We start from the raw sequence: 25056 nt of genomic DNA, 5'->3' as shown, positions 1-25056 counted from the left end.
AACTATCTTGGAAGCCACAATTGGAAAAAAACCCTGCTTCAAAATTGATTGCTGATAATAAAGAGATATGGTAACAGTATCTCGAAAGCGGTGTCCCCAGTCTTGGAGGTATTTAAACATAGAGCACAATCAGCCTCTCTTTACGGGGCTGAAACATGGAGGCCCCACCGTAAAAAGAGTTTTGAACTAGAGGAAAATACATTTTTTAGAAGATTATTAAATCTACAGGTACGAACACCCTTAATTCCCATTGTCATGGACCTAAACGTTAAACGTACAGACCACCATGCTATATTATGACTTCTGCTATTTTGGATGCGACTTTGGTCAACCATAGAATTGATACATTATAAGGAAGGCCTAGAGGAGATCCTAAAGATTGATCAGAGTAGGAACATTCCGTGGCTCAAACATGTTTCTTCCTGGTTTAGCGAACTAGGTCTATCTCATTTTTGGGAAGAAACGCAGTTGACACTACTCTCAATCTCAAATACACTTTCTGGGCTTACATTCAAAATAGTGTGTTACATAGCTCGGCAAGCGGCACATTAACAAAAAAGTTTCTTCTTTTCAAAGAAGTAGCAAGTTTTGAGCCCTTTATGGAATAGGTGCACCCACAACTAGCCAAATCCTTATATATGAAGTTTAGATACGGCGTGCTACAAACAAATCAAAATGGGTTAGTAACTACGACGGGGAAAAGAATGGGTTCAGTGTATTATGCCAAAATGAGACCAAAGAAAACGATTTACATGTATTATTTTTCTGCCCAGCATACGAGAAACCCAGGAACAAATGGATTAAAGCCATTTGTAGATACATGAATATTTAGATTTGTACAGAGGCAGAAAGAATATTAAAAACAGTAACAACCCAAATAATTGTTTTCAGTATAAGCAGATATTTATTTAATGTGAGTCTCATAAGAACTAAAGCCGGGCTGAAGTTGTAACAATTTACGAATATGTGTACTTAAGCCTGTGTTTTTATTAGCAAGCCATGCACATGCACCTTATGATCCAATGGTGGCACAAGGCAAAATTGTGATCTTGTATTTGCACTAAATAATGTTTATAGCTTTATAAGAGATCTTGTAATGAAATACACTGAAAGGTTTAAATAATGGCAGACAAGGTTTACTAAGTAACGAATACTGGTTCAAGCACTCTACATAAATGATTTTATAGAAATAACCAAGGCCTAGTTTTAATGTATTCATTGTATTGCATTGTATTTGTTAATAGCGGAATTGCGGTTAGGTCATTCTATTGTCTATTCTTATTAATGCCCCTTACCATGACGAAGTGACATTAATTGAAAACAAAACTGCATCAACTGTATTCAAATAATTTGAATGTGATTTACAATGTACTTTTATGGTTTTATTTAAACCGAAATAAAGAAATTTGATTTGATTTGATTTGGCTGTTTTCGCCCATACCTGCATCTTGCCACAGAGAAGTGCTTTGCGCCGACCGGGGAAGGCTCCCCTTATTAAAAAACTTCTGCAGGCTGTTGAGACCCCCCACCGTCTCCCTCCCGCCGTCCTGCTGTTATCAACATCCTCAGCGGGGCCGCCGAGTGGAGCGAGGCGAGGGGCTGCCTACAACTCCCGGCAGCCCTCAAGGTCTCCAGCCACACCCCCAGCACGCCGCGTCAGGAGGCGCATAAAGGGCGTCACTGCTGCATCGAGCAGTGACACGCTGTTTTCGGCCATACCTGCATCTTGCCACAGAGAAGTGCTTTGCGCCGACCGGGGAAGGCTCCCCTTATTAAAAAACTTCTGCAGGCTGTTGAGACCCCCCACCGTCTCCCTCCCGCCGTCCTGCTGTTATCAACATCCTCAGCGGGGCCGCCGAGTGGAGCGAGGCGAGGGGCTGCCTACAACTCCCGGCAGCCCTCGAGGTCTCTAGCCACACCCCCAGCACGGCGCGTCAGGAGGCGCATAAAGGGCGTCACTGCTGCATCGAGCAGTGACGCGCTGTTTTCGCCCATACCTGCATCTTGCCACAGAGAAGTGCTTTGCGCCGACCGGGGAAGGCTCCCCTTATTAAAAAACTTCTGCAGGCTGTTGAGACCCCCCACCGTCTCCCTCCCGCCGTCCTGCTGTTATCAACATCCTCAGCGGGGCCGCCGAGTGGAGCGAGGCGAGGGGCTGCCTACAACTCCCGGCAGCCCTCGAGGTCTCCAGCCACACCCCCAGCACGCCGCGTCAGGAGGCGCATAAAGGGCATCACTGCTGCATCGAGCAGTGACACGCTGTTTTCGCCCATACCTGCATCTTGCCACAGAGAAGTGCTTTGCGCCGACCGGGGAAGGCTCCCCTTATTAAAAAACTTCTGCAGGCTGTTGAGACCCCCCACCGTCTCCCTCCCGCCGTCCTGCTGTTATCAACATCCTCAGCAGGGCCGCCGAGTGGAGCGAGGCAAGGGGCTGCCTACAACTCCCGGCAGCCCTCGAGGTCTCCAGCCACACCCCCAGCACGCCGCGTCAGGAGGCGCATAAAGGGCGTCACTGCTGCATCGAGCAGTGACACGCTGTTTTCGCCCATACCTGCATCTTGCCACAGAGAAGTGCTTTGCGCCGACCGGGGAAGGCTCCCCTTATTAAAAAACTTCTGCAGGCTGTTGAGACCCCCCACCGTCTCCCTCCCGCCGTCCTGCTGTTATCAACATCCTCAGCGGGGCCGCCGAGTGGAGCGAGGCGAAGGGCTGCCTACAACTCCCGGCAGCCCTCGAGGTCTCCAGCCACACCCCCAGCACGCCGCGTCAGGAGGCGCATAAAGGGCGTCACTACTCCCTCTCGCGGGACGCTGGGCGAAGCCTGGGCCAAGGGTGGGCCCGTCCTAGCCCGTCACAGACCGGAGGAGACTGGGCTGGGCCCACCCCCCTAACATCCAAGACAAGGTAAAATTTCATGTAAAAGCCTGCAACAAAGCTACAAAGTGTTCGATTACTATTCACGACACATCAACTATCTGAGGCTCATTCACTTCATTTTCCTTGGTCAAAAAACACACAATGTCACCAAGAGGCTCTAGAAGCAAAACCAAAAAAAAAAACGTGACGACTACAGTCGGTCCCATTGAACAATTTCTTCATAAAGTAAACAAAACCATAGACCAAACAGTACTGATGATTGATCGCCGAGTCTCTTATGAGCTAGATCAAGCATGACGGTCATCCATGGGCATGTTGGCACAGGCCCAAACTCCAAATGCCGCACTTCAAAATAAGTCGACTTCGGAAACAAATGACGAAACAAACACATTACCAAATACAGTCGACTTATCAGTAGCCTCGCAATTGTCTAATTCACAATCCTCTCAGGACCTCGAACAGACCCCCGATATTTTTGCAAGTTTACAGCCAACAAAAAATGATTTAACACAGTCAGAATCCAGAGGCGTCAGGGAGGGAGCAATCCCCAAACAACAGATTCATACAGAATCACCCCCTAAAACCCCAACACATATTATTGACACAAACTCTGACTCTGAACAATCTTTTAGTGACCAAAATAAACAGAATATTGTCACTATAGAATCTACTAATAACATTATTTCTGACGTACTCATAGTCGAAGACCACGTGAACAGGCCTAACTCTAAACATACTCGGCAAGATACGTTGGTTTCTCACTCGACAAGAACCACAAGACACACCAAGGTAGTACCATCCCTGCTAAAAGAAATCTTGGAAATAGTAAAATATCAGCTTCAACCTATACTAAAAAGTCTTGAAATAATAGAAAAGCAAATGGCTATACTAATCGCCACCGTCAAAACAACCACTAACCCAAGGAAAAATGACTTTCCACCCTCACTAGGCACAACCGCCAACCTCAGTAAAACCAATGCTACTAACACATCGAATCAATTAATGAATAATTCGGCTATCACAAATACCACAAATACAAATACAAGAGAACCGGAAAAAAAATCAACTAACCAAACTCTTTCTCTGAAAATTAAGCCCAACCAGGATAATGCTAAAATCACTTCTGGCCCTCAAAACCAATCACTTGCAAAACCTATTCCTGCTAAAGCACCACCGGTAACAACCCCTTCTATTCCATCTGCATCAAATACTTCCCGACAGGAACAACCACAGAGACAAATTAGTAAATCAGAACGACCTAATAAAAGATGGCCAAAATCAGTAAATCTCCCACCGGAAGCCGCACCCTTTGTAGCCATACTAACTGGGGTCCCAGAACTAAGTAAGGATACAGATGAACCTACCTGGTCCTTACTAAATAAAGCACGCTACTGGCTAAACAACAACAGGCCCAATCACCCAAATAACAACACCAGAATCACCACGGTGAGAAGGGCCTCTTGGATAGGTCACCAGCCAAAAACAATCCATGGTGATTGTATAATAGTTAACTTTGAGAACCCACGAGCAGTGGATTACATCTGTTCTTGGGGTACTCCAGAAAACAAAGAAGGAATAGACGTCAAACGTTTATCCTTTTTTTATCCTCGACAAAACCACCGTTTCGAGGATCCCAACTGGCCATCAAATTGGTCCTGGAGTCAACCTGAGCAAGGACCAAGAAACTGGAACCAGGGCGACAGGGGTCAGGGAAATATCCAAAGGTACCACTCTCAGGGGGACTGGGGATACGATCATAGAGACCGAGGAGACTGGAATAATTATGGCAGGGGGGCATATCAACATTCCCACAGAGAACCCTGGACCGGAATTCCAACTTTCAATCACTACAGTTGTTTGGACATGGTCGATTGACCCTCTTCACAGTCTCATACATCAAGATTTCTGCCCAATACTAGAGTATACCTACTTTCTCCAGTCAATAACCCAAAGATCAAGAAGCCTGAAAAGTCTCAAAGCCTACCCAAAGTCAGAATACATGACCAATCTTTAAAAACCACAATTCAAAATGCAGGTAGTCAGACTAAAGACCGTCCTCATCATACCAACTTTGACACCAGACAGCAGACTCTGCCACACCTCGCCTCAAACAAACGAAAATGCGAGGTAGCTTTGAATGCAAACCCTCCAAACATAACAGCAGAGGCAGAACCTCTCGACCCGTTGATCCAATCTGTTAACATTACTTCAGCAGTCGAGAGGAATATGTTATTCTGGAACGTGGCGGGCCTAGCAACTAAGTATATTGAGAAAACCTTCTTGGACTTGTTTCACACAAACGACTTAATTTGTCTTCAGGAGACATGGTTGAACGACCCAATCCATCTGCTGGGATACAGAACATACTTCTCCCATGCAACGAAATCACATTCAGGGAGAAGTAAAGGAGGCCTAATTACATATATCTCTAATCTTTGGCCTAGTCAAGAAACAACGCCTATAGTACTTCACCAGAATTACCAGGTTATCAACATTAAAGTAACTAATCAAGTTATCCACACTATAATAAACTTTTATAACAATATGAGTCCGACGGAATTAACCAAAGCTTTGAGCGAAATTAGCGATGTGATAAATGAGTTAAAAATTAAATACGCCAAAACCACACATTCAATAATTTGGGGCGGAGACTTCAACCTTCATATATGCAGCAAAAGTAACGCCCCCATATGTGGGATCATAGACGATCAAGATATCCCTTTAACTCATTTCTCTCACACGGAGGAAGGAAATAACATGCAGGCCATCATGTTCGAGCTAGATATAGGGTTTGCGAACATGATAATGACGCAGATTACCCAATTTACATCAACTTTTCATGGAAGAGGCGCTCAAACATTAATTGACTACATTCTAGTTTCCACTAACACTGCTACATGCATAAAGCACTTTGAAGTGAATAATAACGCACTCAGTGATCATTATCCACTCAGATTAACGTACTTAGAGCCTGATTATCACAAGAACCAAGTTAAGGATAATTTGGGTTTATTGCACCAAGATACACTCACATTAAACAGACTGAACGGTTTCACCCTAAAATGGGGTAACTTAGACCAAGAAACAATCAGCGCAAGAATAATTAAAAAATGCAGGACCCACATCGACAACTGCCTAAACCCCACCGCAACGGCATCTGAAATTCTGAACAACTACAATGCAATAGTGAAAATCATAGGGAACGAATTAACCAAACCCAGAAAACAAAACAATACACTAAGAAAAGGTTGGTTTAATACCCAGTGCACAAAAGCCTATACAGATTTAAAGAAAGCCCTAGCAAAGAAAGATCGAAACAGAGAAAAGATAGTGCAACTAAGGAAATCATATACGCACGCACTCAAACAAAGGAAAAAAGAGATACAGTGCAACCTCTGGACTCAACTTCTAAACAGCAGCACTGAAAAAAACAGTGCAGCCTTCTGGAAAACAGTTAAAACCCCATTTTTGGCCGGAAACAACGAAGATCCCTCCCTAGATGTTGCAATAAATGCGGAGGACTGGGTGCAGCATTTCTCAGGGGTTTTTGGAGAGGTAAAATCCGGAGACTCAGCTCCTCCGCCTCTTCTTCCCTTGGTGAATAATGCTGCAAATGGGGATCCAGCCAGCAATTGTAGACTTTCTACGCGAGTTATATTCCGGCGCCATGGGAAAAGTACGATATGGGACAGAAGGCCAACTTACAGATAGCTTCCCAATACAGAAGGGGGTCAGGCAAGGGTGTGTGCTTGCCCCCTTCTTATTTACGCTCTACACTAATGGACTAGAAGCTGCAATGTTACAGGGCGTAACAGATTTTCCTGAAGTGGGCCGGCGACCAATCCCGGCATTGTTATACGCCGATGATGCGGTGATCCTCGCGCGAACCCCGATCCAGCTACAAAGGGCCTTAAATAACTACTGCACCTTCATGTCAAGTTTAAACCTAAAAGTCAATATAAAAAAAACTTATGTGATGCACGCCGGCATTAAGGGGAAAAAAGTGAAGACAATCTTCGTGGATAATCTGCCCCTTGAAAGAACCAAAACGTATTCATATCTCGGCATCACTATTGACGAAGAGTTTAAATGGAAAGAAGCAATCATCTCACGTAAGTTGTCACTCATAAGAACAGTCGGCGCTTTAAAAGCATTCTCTCTTCGTCTAGGAAAAAGACCCCTGGCCGAGATGATTAAGATCTATAATGCAAAATGCATTAGCACGGCGATCTTTGGAGCAGGAGTTTGGGGAATAACAAATGTCGAACAAATCCAGAAAGTCGAAAATTCCTTCTTAAAATTTCTATTAGCTGTCCCAAAGAGCACAACTACTTTTGGCTGCCATTTAGAACTTGGAGTGGATCATATCTCAGATCTTATTAAGATCCAGCCCATAATGTTGTGGCGCAGAATATGGGCCACGGATGAATGTCAGCTCACAAGAGCAATTATTGAGGACTGTACGAAACTAGAGTGTATGAAAAGGATAAAATGGTTATGCTATGTAAAATCTTTTTTTGCAGATATTGGTCTTTTGAGGTTTTTTGATGAACCACAGTCAGTAACAGACATAACAAAAAAGGATCTAAAAAAGCTATGCCTGTCTCATCTAACCCAACTACGGATAATGACCGAAATAAGAAAGACATCAGTTCAACACTGTCTAATGATACAATCGGCTCCATTTATCCAACCGTACCTGCAGCATGACCTGACGCAATTTGAAAAACTCCTTCTCACCCGCTTTAGGTTTAATCTCTTTCATATTATGGTTTTATTTCCTTCCCAGAACGTTTGGACACATAATATGACAGCGTGCCCCTGTGACCTCATTTCCCCTCAGTCCACAATTCATGTACTTTTCTTCTGTAAATTTTATATGCCACTCCGTAAAAGGTGGATTTTACCATTTTTAAAAGTAATGAAGATTCGTAGATGCCGCCCTGCATACCTGGCGTTGCAGTTTTTGGAAAACAGCTTAGTGTCAAAATCCGTGGCACATTACCTAAAATTGTGCCTTAGGCATCGTATGAACTTATGAAAATCATAGAGCTGCCTTAAACATGGACCTTAGTAAATGTTTCGTCCTTTTTACGAGAGATCAATTTTAACATACCATGAGCTTAATGTTTTACAAAAAAGTTTTATCATTGTGTATATTTGTACTTTTATGGCTTTCCCAATGGAAACCGAATAAAGTTGCTTTTGATTTTGATTTGATTTGATTTGATTAATAGGATAAAGGAAAGATTACTAATAGTCAGGATTAGGGAAAGATGAAGAATAATGAGGATGAAGGAAAGTCAGGATAAAGGAAAGATTGCTAATAGTCAGGATAAAGGAAAGATTACTAATAGGATAAAAGAAAGATGAAGAAAAGTCAGGATATAGGAAAGATGAATAATAGGATAAAGGAAAGATTGCTAAAAGTGAGGATGAAGGAAAGATGAAGAAAAGTCAGGATAAAGGAAAGATTGCTAATAGTCAGGATAAAGAAAATATGAAGAATAGTCAGGATTGTGATGTATTCCTATAGGTTCTGTATCGATCCCCCTATTCCTGACCCTGTTCTGGTTAACAAGTTTACTAGCAGCCATCCCATGATGCAGAAACCGTTATCTGATTAAGCCACACCACGGCACAGGAACGTGTTATCTGATTATGTCATAACGCTTGCCATCTAATTAGACAAGCGATATTCCTCCAGCCCCTGATAAGGCATACGGAGTTCTCAAAACTAATCAAACCTATGACACCCCGGGAAAAACCCTGCGGCCATTGTTTTGATTTCATCGAGAACTTCAGCAAAAGAATGTGCTAACGACCAAGTCGTATGACATCCTTATTGACGTATCTATGTCCATCCTTACGTCAATCTCGGCACCTTACAGGTATAAATATTACCGGTATTGCCTTAAGCAAACACACGCGGTGGTGACGAGATCGGAGCAGCCAGACTTGCCGAAGCCCAGAGCAGAGCAGACCCCGCTGGCGCAGCCCCGCCTTCCTGACGCGCTGAGAACGAGACGCTGCTTTCTCCTGCCGAGAAATCCAGCTCCGGCGCTTCCGGGTAGCCCTCGCAGGCAGCCTGGAATATCGAGACCAGAGACGAGCGATACCATCCCTCATTCATCCTAAATTCCAGGTACAGAACTGAATAACCCCTCGCAGAGAATTCTTGAGTCAGTCACTTGGCAAAACAAACTTAACTTAAACTGTTACTTTCTATTCCCGCCCACGTATTAGGCTTAGGTCAGGTACACCGGGGTAGGCGTAGTTAGAAACACCAGTTGAGTACGATTAGTCAAATGTATATGTATATAACTATTTTATCCATTTTAAACCTGCATATGGCTTAGAAACCATATAAATGTTTTTACAGTATTATTTTATACTTCTGCTTTTATTGTATGCACTTTACTTAACCATAAGTATTGCGATAATATCGATCCATTTCTCTTGTACGAGAAAAGAGACTGATCAATAAATAACATCTTTTATTGAACACGCCCGTCTCTTCCTTTTCTCTACAATCTGGTGAGACTAAGAATGCACGTACTGACTCAGTAAAATAAGTTGTCTTTTGTTTTCACACGACTCTAGAGATACACTCTTGATTAGGGGAGAGCAAAGTTGTCATGTTCTATGGTTGTCAGAAACTAAATCCCTTCTTGTCTATCCAGGGAGGTTCAACTCCTCCTTGCCTATTCGAGAAAGTTTCTAGTGAACTCTGAGCTAGCTGGCAAACCCAAAACTTTAAGTCTAATATCGACAATAGAAGACCTAGTTAACGTCTGGTCTAGGCCTATACTATTGAAGGTATTATTCCAATGCGCAGAGCCTATTGGGATAATAGGAACTACACTACATGGCGCCCAAACGTTTGGAAAGGCGATAAAACTAACGCAAGACATTAGAGTAACTCAGTCGTGCTTTTTCACTCAGACCCCTTTTTTCCCATAATACTCCAAAGACGTCTGGAGTGGGTGAAAGGTCATATCCGCCAAACCTCGCAGGAGGAAACTCCTATGTATGGTCCTTGGTTTAGTCAACGTTGAAGGATACACTGTTCCAAAATATTGTGCATCTAATCTTTGCTTCCATAAGAAACCTGATCTGCAAACAAATAAAATAACCTTCCTGACAGTAGAATGTCAGAGACTGAAGAAGAAAGAGAGATAGCTAGAGTAGCAGCTGAACTCGTAGCAGCTGATAATACTATGCAAGAAGCTGACCCGGATTTAAAACTCATCCCGGTCAACACAAGGAAATCTATAACTTTAAAACTTATAGAAAATGGACTGACACCTAGAGGTGGCACAGTCATATTCGTAATAGACAGAGGTATTCTATTCATGGATACACTTTCCTGCAGCAAACGCTGTAACAAAGGTCTTCCACCATTACAAAACAGAGGAACCTCCTGAAGAATACACTCCTTTCGAGGAGGTGGAAGTACCACTTAAATTTCAAGAGCACCTGCTCTTGTTTAATGGCGCCCTAAAACACAACAATCACATCACCAGGCTCGGTCCATTAGGTAGACCAGGAGCAACGTGGCTGGTCCTAGCCGGATACACACCACATCCAGACATCGAAGGGATGTCTGCAGCAAATCTTTTAATACAATTAAAACAATTAATAAAAATACATAGACAATTAGTCCAATATGTAATGCGGACTTCAACAATCCAACCAGCAATTAAAATTCCACAGCTGACCCCTCATCAGGGGAACACAAATAAAATTACACCACAGAACATTCAGTCCTGCCTAGGTAAGGTACCAGCTAAAAGGGAACAAATACCGTTCTGGTTAGCACAAAAAATCACCCAAATAGAGGCGGTGTTTCCAGACACCACTCCTGTGGATAAACACAGGATTCTGACTATCTGTCTTCCAATGGGAATCGCACCACACGTGGAGGACTGTGACACTTGGGGTACAGTCTTTGCTTCCATCTACACAAAAACGCATGGTGTTCCATCCATCTCGGTAATACCAGATGTGCTAAAACAAATTCAAGACGAATACGGTCCAGAACCCGCTTTAACTCTTGGTATGAAATTACTGAAAGACTTCAAGCAGGTCTCGGCTATATTACTGGCCAATATAAAGGGAGAAGCAGCAAACGTGGCGATCCGCCAGAGGTTAAAAGAAACAGATATAGCAGACCAACCAGCTGAAATTGCCAGAATCATAGAAAAATCCTATGAGGAACTAGGTAGAGATAGTTTAGGTGAAATACCAGTAAAACCCCAACTGATTGAAAGTCCTGAAAAAATATTTATTAAAAATAATTTAACATCACAAAAGAAGAACTGGGATGGAAACAAACAATCCAATCCGAAAGAAAAGAGATTCCAGTCCAGAGGAAGGTCTCCTCGGCGGAGAGAAAAATCTCCAAACCAAGGACACATGTCTCCCCAAAGTGAGCCCTCTGGGAAAAAATACAACCTTAGAAATAGGGATAATATAAAGAAACCGGATAGATTTCAAGATTTTGATACACGTCCCTCTCAATCTTTTCAGACTTCCTCGCAGAAATCGGAAAGAAGAGGACGATCGGAACCCAGGGAAGGGCACGTCAAGTCCAAAGACAAGGAACCTACTCATCCAAATAAGAAATTACAATTTCCAAAAAAGAAGGTAGCCAGTATTAAAGTATTCAACAATGCCGAGAATACTGAGGACACAGCTGAAAAACGGAGAGTGGGCTCAGACAATGCTAGACAGCGCAGCAGAAGTGAGCATAGCAAGCAAAGTCCTTATGAATCATCTGGAGACAGTGGACACGAATGAATACATTCAAGTGGAAACTGCAGACACCAGAGTTAGCAAACCTCACAAAATATATGAAATAACTTTACGTATAGAAGGGGATAAGACTAGGAAAATAAGGGGACTATTTTGGGATAATCTCTCCAAGGGCTATGACATCCTTCTAGCTGAAAAAGACTGGCCACCAGAGTTTGTCAGGGACTGCCCTCATGGCGAAGAAATAATTATGCCTGCCTTCTCAAATCATATCCCAATTCATAAGAAATACACACTTGCTAGAAAGTGGGCAGTAGCTCAAGCTCCTGCTTTATATAAAAATCATGTAGGATGGGATGAGGATTCTCCTCCTCACAAAATCCAGTTAAAAACACAACCTACTGCACAAAGACAGTACCCAATTAAGCAAGAAGCTAAAAAACAGGTAAAAGAAATCCTAGATCAACTAGAATACCAGGGGGTGATTGAAACTTGCACCTCACAAATGAACAACCCTTTGTTTCCTGTCTCCAAACCAGACAATTCATATAGTCTAGTTTTGGATTACAGACACCTTAACTCATGTTGCAAAACTTTTGCAGTACAAAACTCGCATAGTGCAGCACTAATGAATAACATAGTGCGCAAAAAATACAAAACAACATTAGACATCTCTAATGGATTCTTTTGTCAAAACATAGCACCAGAGAGCAGATATTTGTCTGCGTTCTCAATAAATGGCGCTCAAAAACAATTCTGTCGGTTACCCCAAGGGTTCAAGAACAGCCCAGGATTATTCTCAGCGAGAGTAACAGAATTATTACAAACATATGACGAAGAGGCATTATCTTATGTCGACGACATATACCTAACAGATGATGACTTGGATACTCACTTGAAGAGAGTGAACACCATAATACTTGGATTCGCAGCAGAGGGTTACAAATTCAACTTTAAAAAATCTAGAATTGCCCATCTAACAGTCCTGTTCTTAGGATATGAATTATCAAGTGAAGGCAAAAGCCTGGCTGACAATTTCCTAGAGAAATGTGCTGTACTCCAAGCACCTAGAACACTAAAAAACCTACAGTCAATTCTAGGCTTCCTAAATTTCGGAAGAACATACATTGCAAATTACGCAGAAAGGGTCAAACCCCTTTATCATCTAATAAAACCAGATTTTAAAAGAACCAATTGGACTCAAATACACACAGAAATTCTGAGATCCTTACAAACAGACATGTTAATTAAAACAAAATTAGAAACACGTGATAACACACGCAATCTTGTGATTCGAGTCATCCCAGGAAGATGCGGATTCACATACCTGACCTCTAACGAGGGAGAAAAGGTACCAATTGCATTCAAATCACACTTGTACACAGAAGCTGAAAAGAAATTCAGCATTAAAGAAAACATTGTTCATGCAGTTCAAACCGCAATAGCTAAAGAAAAAGATAAAGCTGACGGTAGACACATCACAGTCATAACAGCAGAATCAGCCTTTGAGGCATTAACAACCCCGTGTAATTTACCAACCACAGCATTGAATCCAAAGTGGATACAATGGGTGAATTCAATTACAACGGACAAAGTATACTACTACTTTGATCCAGAACTAAAGGAATTAAAAAATCTAGAATATGAAAGAATATTCCCTCTGCCAGCCGACATTCTGCCATTACGACAGTACGCTTGTGTAATCTATACAAACGGACATGCTCAACCCTCCGTTTGGGGAGAACAAGCATACAACCCCACATGTGAGATTACAAAAGAAGTGTGGCGCGGAGGTAAACTAAGACCTCTATTAATAAAAACACACTCAGTAGAAACTAATTCAGGACAACAGACTGAAATAATAGCATTGAAAATGGCGCTAGATAATGCGGATCACGAATTCCCGACACTTATAGTGTCCGATTCATATTACTGCGTCAAATCATATAACAACGATTTGCAGAAATGGATTCAAAACGGTTACAAAGATGACACAGGTGCAACAATAAAGCAAAAACTGCTTTGGGAACAAATAGTTCTGTTACAAAAAGAACTACCAAAGACTCACGTGATACATACACTGAGTCATCAGCGTGATGGCGTTCACGTTGCAGGGAATTCATTGGCTGAGACAGCCACAGCGGTAGCAACTAAATCGGCTTCCGTAGCTAGGAAAAAGCGTACAATGAAAAACATTGACGGTGAAACAGTGCTGGCTGTGAAAACGTCATCAAAAGGCGACTGCTCAGCGCTACCGATCAACTATCCACTCAATTATACATACATAATCGATGCAAACTCCGTCTCTTTTGCTCAAATCCCTGGAGTGGGGGATAGAGTAATTCCAAACATGGACAGGAGAACTTTGTTAATTGCAGACGCACATATGGGCGAGGGTCTCAGACACCTCAAACTAAAAGATTCTCTGGAAGAACTACAATCAGTGTACTGGTGGCCAGGCATGAGCCTGCAGCATGACATTTTTGTAAAAAAATGCCCCGACTGCAACAGAGATCGCAGTGGCGAGAGAAACGGTATACTACCGTGGCGTTTCACTCCAGAAAGAATCAACAGTAAAAAGCAAAGCGTCCGATTAACATATACAGGCTAGTTTCCACTTATAATGTAGATCCCCAGCACTCGGCTGACGTCTGGACTGTTATACAAAGATTTGCGAGTCTAAATGGCATATACGCTAGGAGCATGCTACGTTTGACCAATCTTTTCACTTGAGCCCACAAGCTTGGGGGAAAGCTCGGCCAAATGAGCATAGCACAGCGGGATTCTTCTCACTTCCTTCCTGAGGGATACGGGATGGTGTAAAGAAAAAACCAAGGCATAAAGCTATCTATAACGGAAAGGGTATTAGGTTCGGGAGCTGGGTGGGTCAAACATCTAATAAGTGTCCAACGTAGTCTAAATGACTTGCCAAGAAATTCTCTGAAGGGATTCAGTGCGTACGAATTATTGTTTGGAACTAGGATGTTAGTCTTAGAACTTGACAGTCAGACTTCAGTGGTGAAGGAAAAAAGCTTTGATATCAAAGATCGTTTGGCTATTTTACAGGACTTAAACAAAACAAGAAAAGACCTGAGCAACATAAAGTTGAAACAGCAGCCAACAACCACTGAAGAACCACCACCTGTCCCAGCAAGACCTGTCTGGATTCCAAAAGTCGGGGATCTAGTCAGAGAAAAGATCGCGGTAAAGAAGGAATTTGGGCCTTCTTACAGAAAAGCAGTTCCTGTCTTGTCTATCAACGGGACAAGATCAGTTGTACTACCGCCACTTGCTGGTAAAAAGGAGAACCGAGTTGTATCCATCGACCTGGTAAAACCACAATCATGTGGCCGATAACAAACAGTAGGCCAAGTGGACTCCCGATAAGTAGCAGAACACCAAGGTTTGCTACAAATACAGAGGTCCAAACCAAGAGGTTAATCACATTCGAAACGCCTACAGAACAACAACAAGGACTATGCAACAATGCATTGGAACTCAGACCTCTAACAACCCAAATAAAAACATTTAGTAGAGACACACCAACCTACAATGAAGTAACAAACGAATATGCAAGAAACAGTAATCCTGAAGCAATTGGAACGATTGACAAAACTGCATCCGGCTACTTCATAAACTTCGATGATTCCTCTGAAGACCTAAGTGAATCAAAAACACAGCCATCATCAAAAACCTTTAAAGATAAAGCTACAGAACTTTTGAAACAACTGAAAGACACCTATCTGATTTCTCCATGGATTGAATTTTGGGTGGGCTTTGGTGCATTTATCCTCATACTTTGGCTCATCATGATACTAACTTTGGGACGCTTCATTGAGGGAAAATATGCTAAAATGGACACAGCAAGTCAGAAAATCAACTTGATCCTCAAGCCACACACATCTTCACACGTCGAGAAAAGAGAACTTTCTTCAGTCAACTTCACAGCCAATCCTATACCAGGTGGGGTAGCATGGGACAATACTGACTACGAAATTTATGGTCCGGTTGAAATCCTGAAATATCCACACCAAATCAAGATCTCGTTAAGTGACTTTGTAAAACCAAGCTCATTTGCTGATGATTGGGACTTTGAAAACATAAATGATATGATGTCTGACTTAGTGATGTCTGCTAAATTTACCAAACATGATTATTTGCAGGGTTCGACTAATTATGATAGTATGTACTGTTACAACCACTATGGTAACCATTTTCTACATAAATCGGTACAACCTAGAAATATTTTAAATTATAATCAATGGGAACATTGTGCGACCCCTCCAAAAGGAAGCTCAAGAACCTTTTACGACAAATATTCATACTTTTCAGGGTTCAACACAAGTATGCTGAAACATTTTATTTCAAATTGTCAAATAAGACAGGGACAAAGATCATGCTAACAAACATGAAATTGATATATTCAGACTCATTTTTTGAACAAATGACTTTTGGGTTTGATTATTGGAACAAAAATGTTGAAGTAAAAAGTGTTTGGGGTACAAAAGAATGGCAAGTACAAGGTATAGAATCATTGTTTAGAGCCTGCATGATCCCAGAACAAATTATATTTTTGAATGACACTGTTCAACAAACTACCTGTCTTGGCCTAGCCAAAATCAAAGACTTAAATAAACCGTCTATTCCAAAGCCAACAATGGACAGCAATAGCTCTACAGATGAAGAGATAGACGTAAACTATGTATTAAACCAAAACAGAACAAATCCTGATTGGAAACAATGGTTAATCTGGCCCACAGATACTAATAACTGTCAAGATAGATTCCTGAACAAAACACAGGGGTTCACATTGACCAGGCCAGACCCTAGATATTCCCAAAGACAACACCCAGGGATAATAACCACCTACAGTGTGGGCAAATTATGCCTTCAATGGCTACAAACTTCCACACTGACAGAAATTAAGCAACACCTAACTTTACTTACTGATGGTGCTGACTTGAGTGATTTCATTATGGGAACGCGCAAACAGCGTCAGAAATGTTTCATAGCAGCCTCTGTATATGCAGCTTACAACGAGGCCTGGAAGGTGACTCAAATTGAGACAGCAGAAAGAATACGGGAAATTGACCGTATTAATTTGGAAAAATCACTTTCTGTAGTGGACAATGGGTTAATGACTCTGTCCTCCAGAATTTTTTCTTTGGACAGCATTGTGTCTTCAGCAATCGACATTTTATCGCAAGACTTACTGTTGTTACAACACGGTCAGTCTCAATTGCGTTCTATTGTACAGCTTGGCTGGACGTTACAAAATCTGCGTTCAGGCTATGTGCCTTGGTGTTTAATCAACACAACGTCACTATTCAATATCTTTAACCTTACTGATAAACAAATCAGTATGGCACAAAAGGGTGCTGAATATACAATCCTGAGCATTGAGAAACTCGAGAGATTACCAGTGACAATGTCAGAACGACCTGTCAGTGAATGGATAATACATGGGATAATTAATATTCCAATATCAACCTTCAGGTTTCAATACTGCCAAAAATATATACAGGCTGGCATGTACGAAAAATTGGGAAAAGGGTACATTAAGACAACATGGAACTTGCCTTATTCACATGCATGTGTCAGTAATAAAGGACAGAAAGTGTTTCTTAGTGGCAATAATTGTGCGATGTCACTAAGCGGTACACTTCTGTGTAATGGAATTAGTTTGCATGGAGCCTGTGAAGGGAACTCAAATAACCTTTCATGTCACCAGCTAGGCACACCTGCAACAGAGATAGAACCATTTTTTCAAAGACTCTATAATGGGAGTTACATTCTAATTGTGGACCGCAGATGCTGTAGTCTTATGCCCGGGACTCCTTATCTCGTAACTACGACTGCGAAGGTCAAGTGCTGTGGACGCTTATTGTTCCCCAGCTCCTTTCCAGACAGGGAGGCAAGGGCATGGCCCAACTTGAAAATTACTTCTATTCGAATAGACACTTTAAGCAGAATGAAAACAGTGCTTCTTCAGACGCCAACCAGGCTCACGTCATCAAAAGAAACGTATGATCTCCTAGTCGCAAGGACGACTGCAGAGATTCACTCATTGTTATCAACTAATTCCCCCATACATTTCGCAGAAATCCTGAATGAAATCTTAAATATTTCTGATACCAGTGGAGTCTCAAAAGTATTTAAGACAGTATTTTCGATGGCATTAACACCATTCAAAGCCATACTGGGTATTTTTCCAGATTTCGTCCATTCGATTTTTGGCGGACTTCCCCTCATTTTGGGACTAATTGCAGGAATTCTATTCTTAGTCCTTATATTTCGTTATGGCAAACCGTGTCACAGACAAAACACCTGCGACAAGGGAAGAAACAATCCGAGCCATTGGATACCGGGACCGGATATCAAAAATCCTGGGACTATCCCGGCTTAGAGACCTGAACATGACTTGGTTTCTTTCATTTCGACCAATGTGGCATCGATGTGTTTTACCTGTATTAAGGTGCATGCTGTGTGGAGAAGAATGCGTGTTGGACACCTGTCTGACGCTACAATCGGATGCGCCAATGGATGCAGACACATTGTTGAGCCCAATAAAGGCTCATGCTTTGTGCTGCCCTCAACGGCTGCCAATCCTGATGACGGCATTCGAAAAGACTTCACCGCTACGATTAAGGGGTAGTGAAGTTCAAGATGAAAGCAGCATCGATCAGGTACGACCTTCTGTCAGCAATACTAATAAAAACGTCAATGGAGACAATCATGCACATGAATGCATGGTTACATCCTTTTCCGAGTTAGTGGAACTCTCCCAGGAAGCTGTTGACAGCTTTTTCGACAGTCTAAATGATATGATGTTCTCTCCAGAGCAGAAATAGAGACTTTTGAGCAAGCTAGCACACGGCGTTCCCTGAATTTGGCCTTCAACTTTAATAACAGAATACCATGAACAATTTTCCCTCCAGTTCACGGACAGCAATTTTTTCAGCCGCCCCAAAATATTTTTACGATTTTTTCGGGACACTTATCTTCTGCTTAAAGTAAGAACTATTCTTAGAGAACTAAAATTTCTATTTTTAGATACTTTATAGACATTAGCTGCCCGCTGGTATGTTCATAATTATTTTATTCTGTGATGGAATGGTCTCGAACTTTTTCTTCTGTATTAAGAGCCATTTCATGTGTAATTCTCATATTCGATTAGTAATAATGTATACATATGCTTGATTACTTTGGCATTATTCTACAGCTTGAGTGCATATAATACATGTGACTATTTTTTTCGTATATTAGATCAATTCGAAATGCATAATATGTATTTTGGGGTGGTAAGGTATACACAATACTCTACAGTATGTTTTACTATGCCTAGATTCGTAAATATGGCCATAGTTAGCGTGGAGTGGGTGTGATGTATTCCTATAGGTTCTGTATCGATCCCCCTATTCCTGACCCTGTTCTGGTTAACAAGTTAACTAGCAGCCATCCCATGATGCAGAAACCGTTATCTGATTAAGCCACACCACGGCACAGGAACGTGTTATCTGATTATGTCATAACGCTTGCCATCTAATTAGACAAGCGATATTCCTCCAGCCCCTGATAAGGCATACGGAGTTCTCAAAACAAATCAAACCTATGACACCCCGGGAAAAACCCTGCGGCCATTGTTTTGATTTCATCGAGAACTTCAGCAAAAGAATGTGCTAACGACCAAGTCGTATGACATCCTTATTGACGTATCTATGTCCATCCTTACGTCAATCTCGGCACCTTACAGGTATAAATATTACCGGTATTGCCTTAAGCAAACACACGCGGTGGTGACGAGATCGGAGCAGCCAGACTTGCCGAAGCCCAGAGCAGAGCAGACCCCGCTGGCGCAGCCCCGCCTTCCTGACGCGCTGAGAACGAGACGCTGCTTTCTCCTGCCAAGAAATCCAGCTCCGGCGCTTCCGGGTAGCCCTCGCAGGCAGCCTGGAATATCGAGACCAGAGACGAGAGATACCATCCCTCATTCATCCTAAATTCCAGGTACAGAACTGAATAACCCCTCGCAGAGAATTCTTGAGTCAGTCACTTGGCAAAACAAACTTAACTTAAACTGTTACTTTCTATTCCCGCCCACGTATTAGGCTTAGGTCAGGTACACCGGGGTAGGCGTAGTTAGAAACACCAGTTGAGTACGATTAGTCAAATGTATATGTATATAACTATTTTATCCATTTTAAACCTGCATATGGCTTAGAAACCATATAAATGTTTTTACAGTATTATTTTATACTTCTGCTTTTATTGTATGCACTTTACTTAACCATAAGTATTGCGATAATATCGATCCATTTCTCTTGTATGAGAAAAGAGACTGATCAATAAATACCATCTTTTATTGAACACGCCCGTCTCTTCCTTTTCTCTACAATCTGGTGAAACTAAGAATGCACGTACTGACTGAGTAAAATAAGTTGTCTTTTGTTTTCACACAACTCTAGAGATACACTCTTTATTAGGGGAGAGCAAAGTTGTCATGTTCTATGGTTGTCAGAAACTAAATCCCTTCTTGTCTATCCAGGGAGGTTCAACTCCTCCTTGCCTATTCGAGAACGTTTCTAGTGAACTCTGAGCTAGCTGGCAAACCCAAAACTTTAAGTCTAATATCGACAATAGAAGACCTAGTTAACGTCTGGTCTAGGCCTATACTATTGAAGGTATTATTCCAATGCGCAGAGCCTATTGGGATAATAGGAACTACACTACAGGATAAAGGAAAGATGAAGAGTAATCAGGGTAAAGAAAAGATAAACAATAATCAGGTTAAAGAAAATATGCGACCGGAGAAGTCATACGACTATTAAAGGGGAAAACTACTTGGAAAGGAGAAAAGGGGAGAACAATGGGGGAGAATAGAAGCTCTTATTCTTGTTACTAGAAAAGTTTCAAACAGCCAGCCTCAATAGGATATATTTCTGGAAAACAGTCAAATTATCATCTCAAATAAGACATCAGAACTGCTGTCAGATGGCTGAGCACCATGTGTTTGAGACTTTTGTGACCTGAAACACTGCTGAGGGCTGGGGGACAAGAGTTCATTAACCTGAGTCTGTCGACCTGTATTTGGCATTGGTGCAGCACCTGATCTCTAGCTCACGCATTCAAGACAGCAATTTAATTGCCTGCATTCATGCCCTTCACTGTTCTCTGAAGATCCTTCAGCATTGTGAGCTTCCCTGTCACTTCTGATCCCACACTGTGCCCCCTCAGGTCCATGCTTTCATGCCCTTCCTTGTCCTCTTCTGATCCCACAATATCCTCCCTCATCACCTCCTAAGACCTCCTTCACGTCCTTCACTGCCCCCTACTGACAGAAGCCCTTGGGCCCATCTCTGCCCCCTTAAGATCCCACACTGTTTTCCTGCCCATGCCCTCTCCTGACCTGTCCTTGTCCACCACCGCCTTCCGCTCCAGGTTGTAGATGAGCTGTTGGTGGTCTTCCTCTTGTTTCTTCAGCTTCTCCTCAAGAGCTGCAAACTGAGCACTCAGTTCTTCCTTCTGGACTCTGAATTCTTCCAGTGCTGCCAGCTTGCCAGCTGAAAGGAGGAAGGACAAGTTGTGGTCAGTGAAGGAGTGTAACGGGTTCAGGTTTGATCATTGGGCCAATGTGGTCAGTGGACAAAGTCAGCAGAGTTAGTGGTCAAGGAAGGGAGTAGGGCGGTGAGCGGGGAGGGGTCAGCAGAAGGGTGTTCAGTGGTCAGGGAAGGGTGTTCCCTAGTCAAGGAAGGGTATTCCGTGGTATTCAGTGGTCAGTGAAAGGTATTCAGTGGTCAGTGAAGTGTGTTCAGTGGTCAATTGAGGGGGTTCAGTGGTCAGTGAAGGGGTTCAGTGGGTAGTGGATGGATTTCAGAGGTCAGTGGAGAGGTGAACAGTGTAGTGGTCAGTGAAGGGGGTTCAGTGGTAAGTAGAAGGGTGGTCAGTGGACAAAGTGGTCAGTGTCAGTAAAGGGTGTTCATCGGTCAGTTGAAGGGTTCAGTGGTCAGTGAAGAATGTTCATTGGTCACCGAAGGGGTTTGGTGGTCAGCAAAGGGTCATCCTTGGTCAGTGGAGAGGTTCAGTGGTCAGTGAAAGGTGTTCATTGGTCGGTGGAGGGGGTAAGTTGTCAGTGAAGAGATTCCGTGGAGGAGGTTTAGAGGTCAGAGCGGACGTCAATGGTGGCCAGTGGTCAGTGGAGGAGGATCAGTAGTCAGTGAAGGGTGTTCATTGGTCAGTTAAGGGTTTCAGGGGTCAGTGGAGGGGGAGGAGGCCGGCAGATTGTCTCTGTCTGGTCACTGGTCCTGGCTGAAACATCACGGGATGCCAATGGTGATGGGTTGAAAAGAAAGGGCAGTCACCCTCCAGAACTTTTTAACAAATACATGTGGCAAACCATGCACTATAGATCTTTTTTACATGACATTCGGTCCTAATTACTCGTTGCACATACTAATTTAACAAAGATGAAAGTAATCTATAATGAACGACAGATGCACAATTATTTAGCATGACTGCTGGCAGAGCAGTGAAGTCCATAGCTCTTCCGCCGCCCCCAGACCCAGCCTGCAGCAGTAGGGTCCATGCACACACAATTGTAACCTCTAGTGGTGTGGATCTGGGGTGTGGTGGGACCTGTACACAGGATATACAGGACTTGTGTACACAGTGTAAAGTGTTAGGGCTCTGGGTTGATAGGATATGTGGGGTCCCTAATGTGGCAGTGCTGTGTGTAAAGAAGGTCTCTTTTGTGGCAGTGCTGTATGAATAGGACACGTAGTGTTTCTAATTTGGCAGTGCTGTGTGTAAAGGACATATGTGGTCTCTAATGTGGCAGTGCAGTGTATACAGGAAGTGTGTGGCCTCTAATGTGGCAGTGTTGTATGTACAGGATGCGAGTGGCCCCTAATGTGGCAGTGTTGGGTGTACAGGATGCGAGTGGCCCCTAATGTGGCAGTGTTGTATGTACAGGATGCGAGTGGCCCCTAATGTGGCAGTGTTGTGTGTACAGGATGCGAGTGGCCCCTAATGTGGCAGTGTTGTGTGTACAGGATGCGAGTGGTCCCTAATGTGGCAGTGTTGTTTGTACAGGATGCGAGTGGTCCCTACTGTGGCAGTGTTGTATGTACAGGATGCGTGTGGCCTCTAATGTGGCAGTGCTGTGTGCACATGATGTGTGTTGCGTCTAAGGTAGCAGTGCTGTGTGTACATGACACTTGTGGTCTCTAATATGGAAGTCTTGTATGTACAGGATTCATGGGGTCACTAATATGGCAGTGCTGTGTGTACAGGATGCGAGTGGCCCCTAATGTGGCAGTGTTGTATGTACAGGATGTGTGTGGCCCCTAATGTGGCAGTGTTGTATGTACAGGATGCGAGTGGCCCCTAATGTGGCAGTGTTGTGTGTACAGGATGCGAGTGGCCCCTAATGTGGCAGTGTTGTGTGTACAGGATGCGAGTGGTCCCTAATGTGGCAGTGTTGTTTGTACAGGATGCGAGTGGTCCCTACTGTGGCAGTGTTGTATGTACAGGATGCGTGTGGCCTCTAATGTGGCAGTGCTGTGTGCACATGATGTGTGTTGCGTCTAAGGTAGCAGTGCTGTGTGTACATGACACTTGTGGTCTCTAATATGGAAGTCTTGTATGTACAGGATTCATGGGGTCACTAATATGGCAGTGCTGTGTGTACAGGATGCGAGTGGCCCCTAATGTGGCAGTGTTGTATGTACAGGATGTGTGTGGCCCCTACTGTGGCAGTGTTGTATGTACAGGATGCGTGTGGCCTCTAATGTGGCAGTGCTGTGTGTACAGGATGCGAGTGGCCCCTACTGTGGCAGTGTTGTATGTACAGGATGCGTGTGGCCTCTAATGTGGCAGTGCTGTGTGCACATGATGTGTGTTGCGTCTAAGGTAGCAGTGCTGTGTGTACATGACACTTGTGGCCTCTAATATGGAAGTCTTGTATGTACAGGATTCATGGGGTCACTAATGTGGCAGTGTTGCGTGTACAGGATGCGAGTGGCCCCTAATGTGGCAGTGTTGTATGTACAGGATGTGTGTGGCGTCTACTGTGGCAGTGTTGTGTGTACAGGATGCGTGTGGCCTCTAATGTGGCAGTGCTGTGTGCACATGATGTGTGTGGCGTCTAATGTAGCAGTGCTGTGTGTACATGACACTTGTGGCCTCTAATGTGGCAGTGTTGCGTGTACAGGATGCGAGTGGCCCCAAATGTGGCAGTGTTGTATGTACAGGATGTGTGTGGACTCTACTGTGGCAGTGTTGTGTGTACAGGATGCGTGTGGCCTCTAATGTGGCAGTGCTGTGTGCACATGATGTGTGTTGCGTCTAAGGTAGCAGTGCTGTGTGTACATGACACTTGTGGCCTCTAATGTGGAAGTCTTGTATGTACAGGATTCATGGGGTCACTAAAATGGCAGTGCTGTGTGTACAGGATGTGTGTGACAGTGCAAGTGCTCCCTATGTTAAATTGATGTACTAATTGGTGATTCCATGATTGGGTTATTTGATTTACCTGTCAGCCCCTAGTGCAGTGCACCATGTGTGCCCAGGGCTTGCAAATTAAGTGCTGCTGGTGGGCTTGCAGCACTGGTTATGCCACCCACAGAAGCAGCTTGTAAAGTGTGTCACAGGCCTGCCATTGCAAGGCCTATGTGCAGTCTAGGACTGCCATTCATATGATCGCAAGACACGAATCACTCACTTTTTAGAAGGATAAAAAAAAAAGTAGCAGCATATCATGAAAGTACAATTTTGTAACACATAAAATCACAGCCATGAAATCGACAGGGGATATATCTTGAAAAAGAAAGAAAAAAGTGCTGATATAAAGATATCTGGACATCCTTCGACCTAGCAGCAATAGTTAAGTGCAAAATTCAGCTAATAATAATGACATTAAAGAGGATAAGGACAAGTATCACAATGAGATTTGAATATAAAATAAAGTTACAATTTCTCGACCGCAAAAATAAACAGAATTAATTATGTACACAATTACAAGCAATACAAGAAGAATAGAGGCAAGGGATGAAATGAGTCAAACCTACAAAAGGATGACTACATTCATCCTAGCAGCAACAGTTCAGTGCAGAGTTCCATATCTAATTCCATGACTAATTTGGGACTCTTAAGAATCGATAAAAACAAAAACAATAAAGAGAAATGAAGAGCAGTAGAATAATAGGATGGATAAAATTAAAATGACAATTTCCACAGGTAATTGTCTTGATGAACCACATGATTTAAAGTACACTGAACCAGAGTTTCTCTATACCATTGCTGGCTGTTTCATCTTATTACGGGTCTCTTTTCCCGAAGTACCCCTCTTCTGGACACTCTGAATCTCTGTTAAGGTCTACACAGACTGGAAGGTGGGCATTTAGAGGGTACTGCTCCCAAGGAA

The 25056-nt window shown here is 43.0% G+C and overlaps 1 protein-coding gene across 1 annotated transcript in view; it reads right to left on the bottom strand.

The window, feature by feature from the left end:
- CFAP157 (cilia and flagella associated protein 157) overlaps positions 1–25056 on the bottom strand; it is a 511692-nt gene that overhangs the window by 436277 nt on the left and 50359 nt on the right. Inside the window, exon 3 of the mRNA XM_078646650.1 lies at positions 21043–21196. Within this exon, the coding sequence (XP_078502776.1) occupies positions 21043–21196 (154 nt within the window). The remainder of the gene's footprint in view (positions 1–21042; positions 21197–25056) is intronic.

The sequence above is a fragment of the Lissotriton helveticus genome, chromosome 5_2 (assembly GCF_964261635.1).
Source record: "Lissotriton helveticus chromosome 5_2, aLisHel1.1, whole genome shotgun sequence".
NCBI lineage: Eukaryota > Metazoa > Chordata > Amphibia > Caudata > Salamandridae > Lissotriton > Lissotriton helveticus.
Note: the sequence above shows the minus strand (reverse complement) of the source record. Positions and strands in the feature narration are given on the sequence as shown.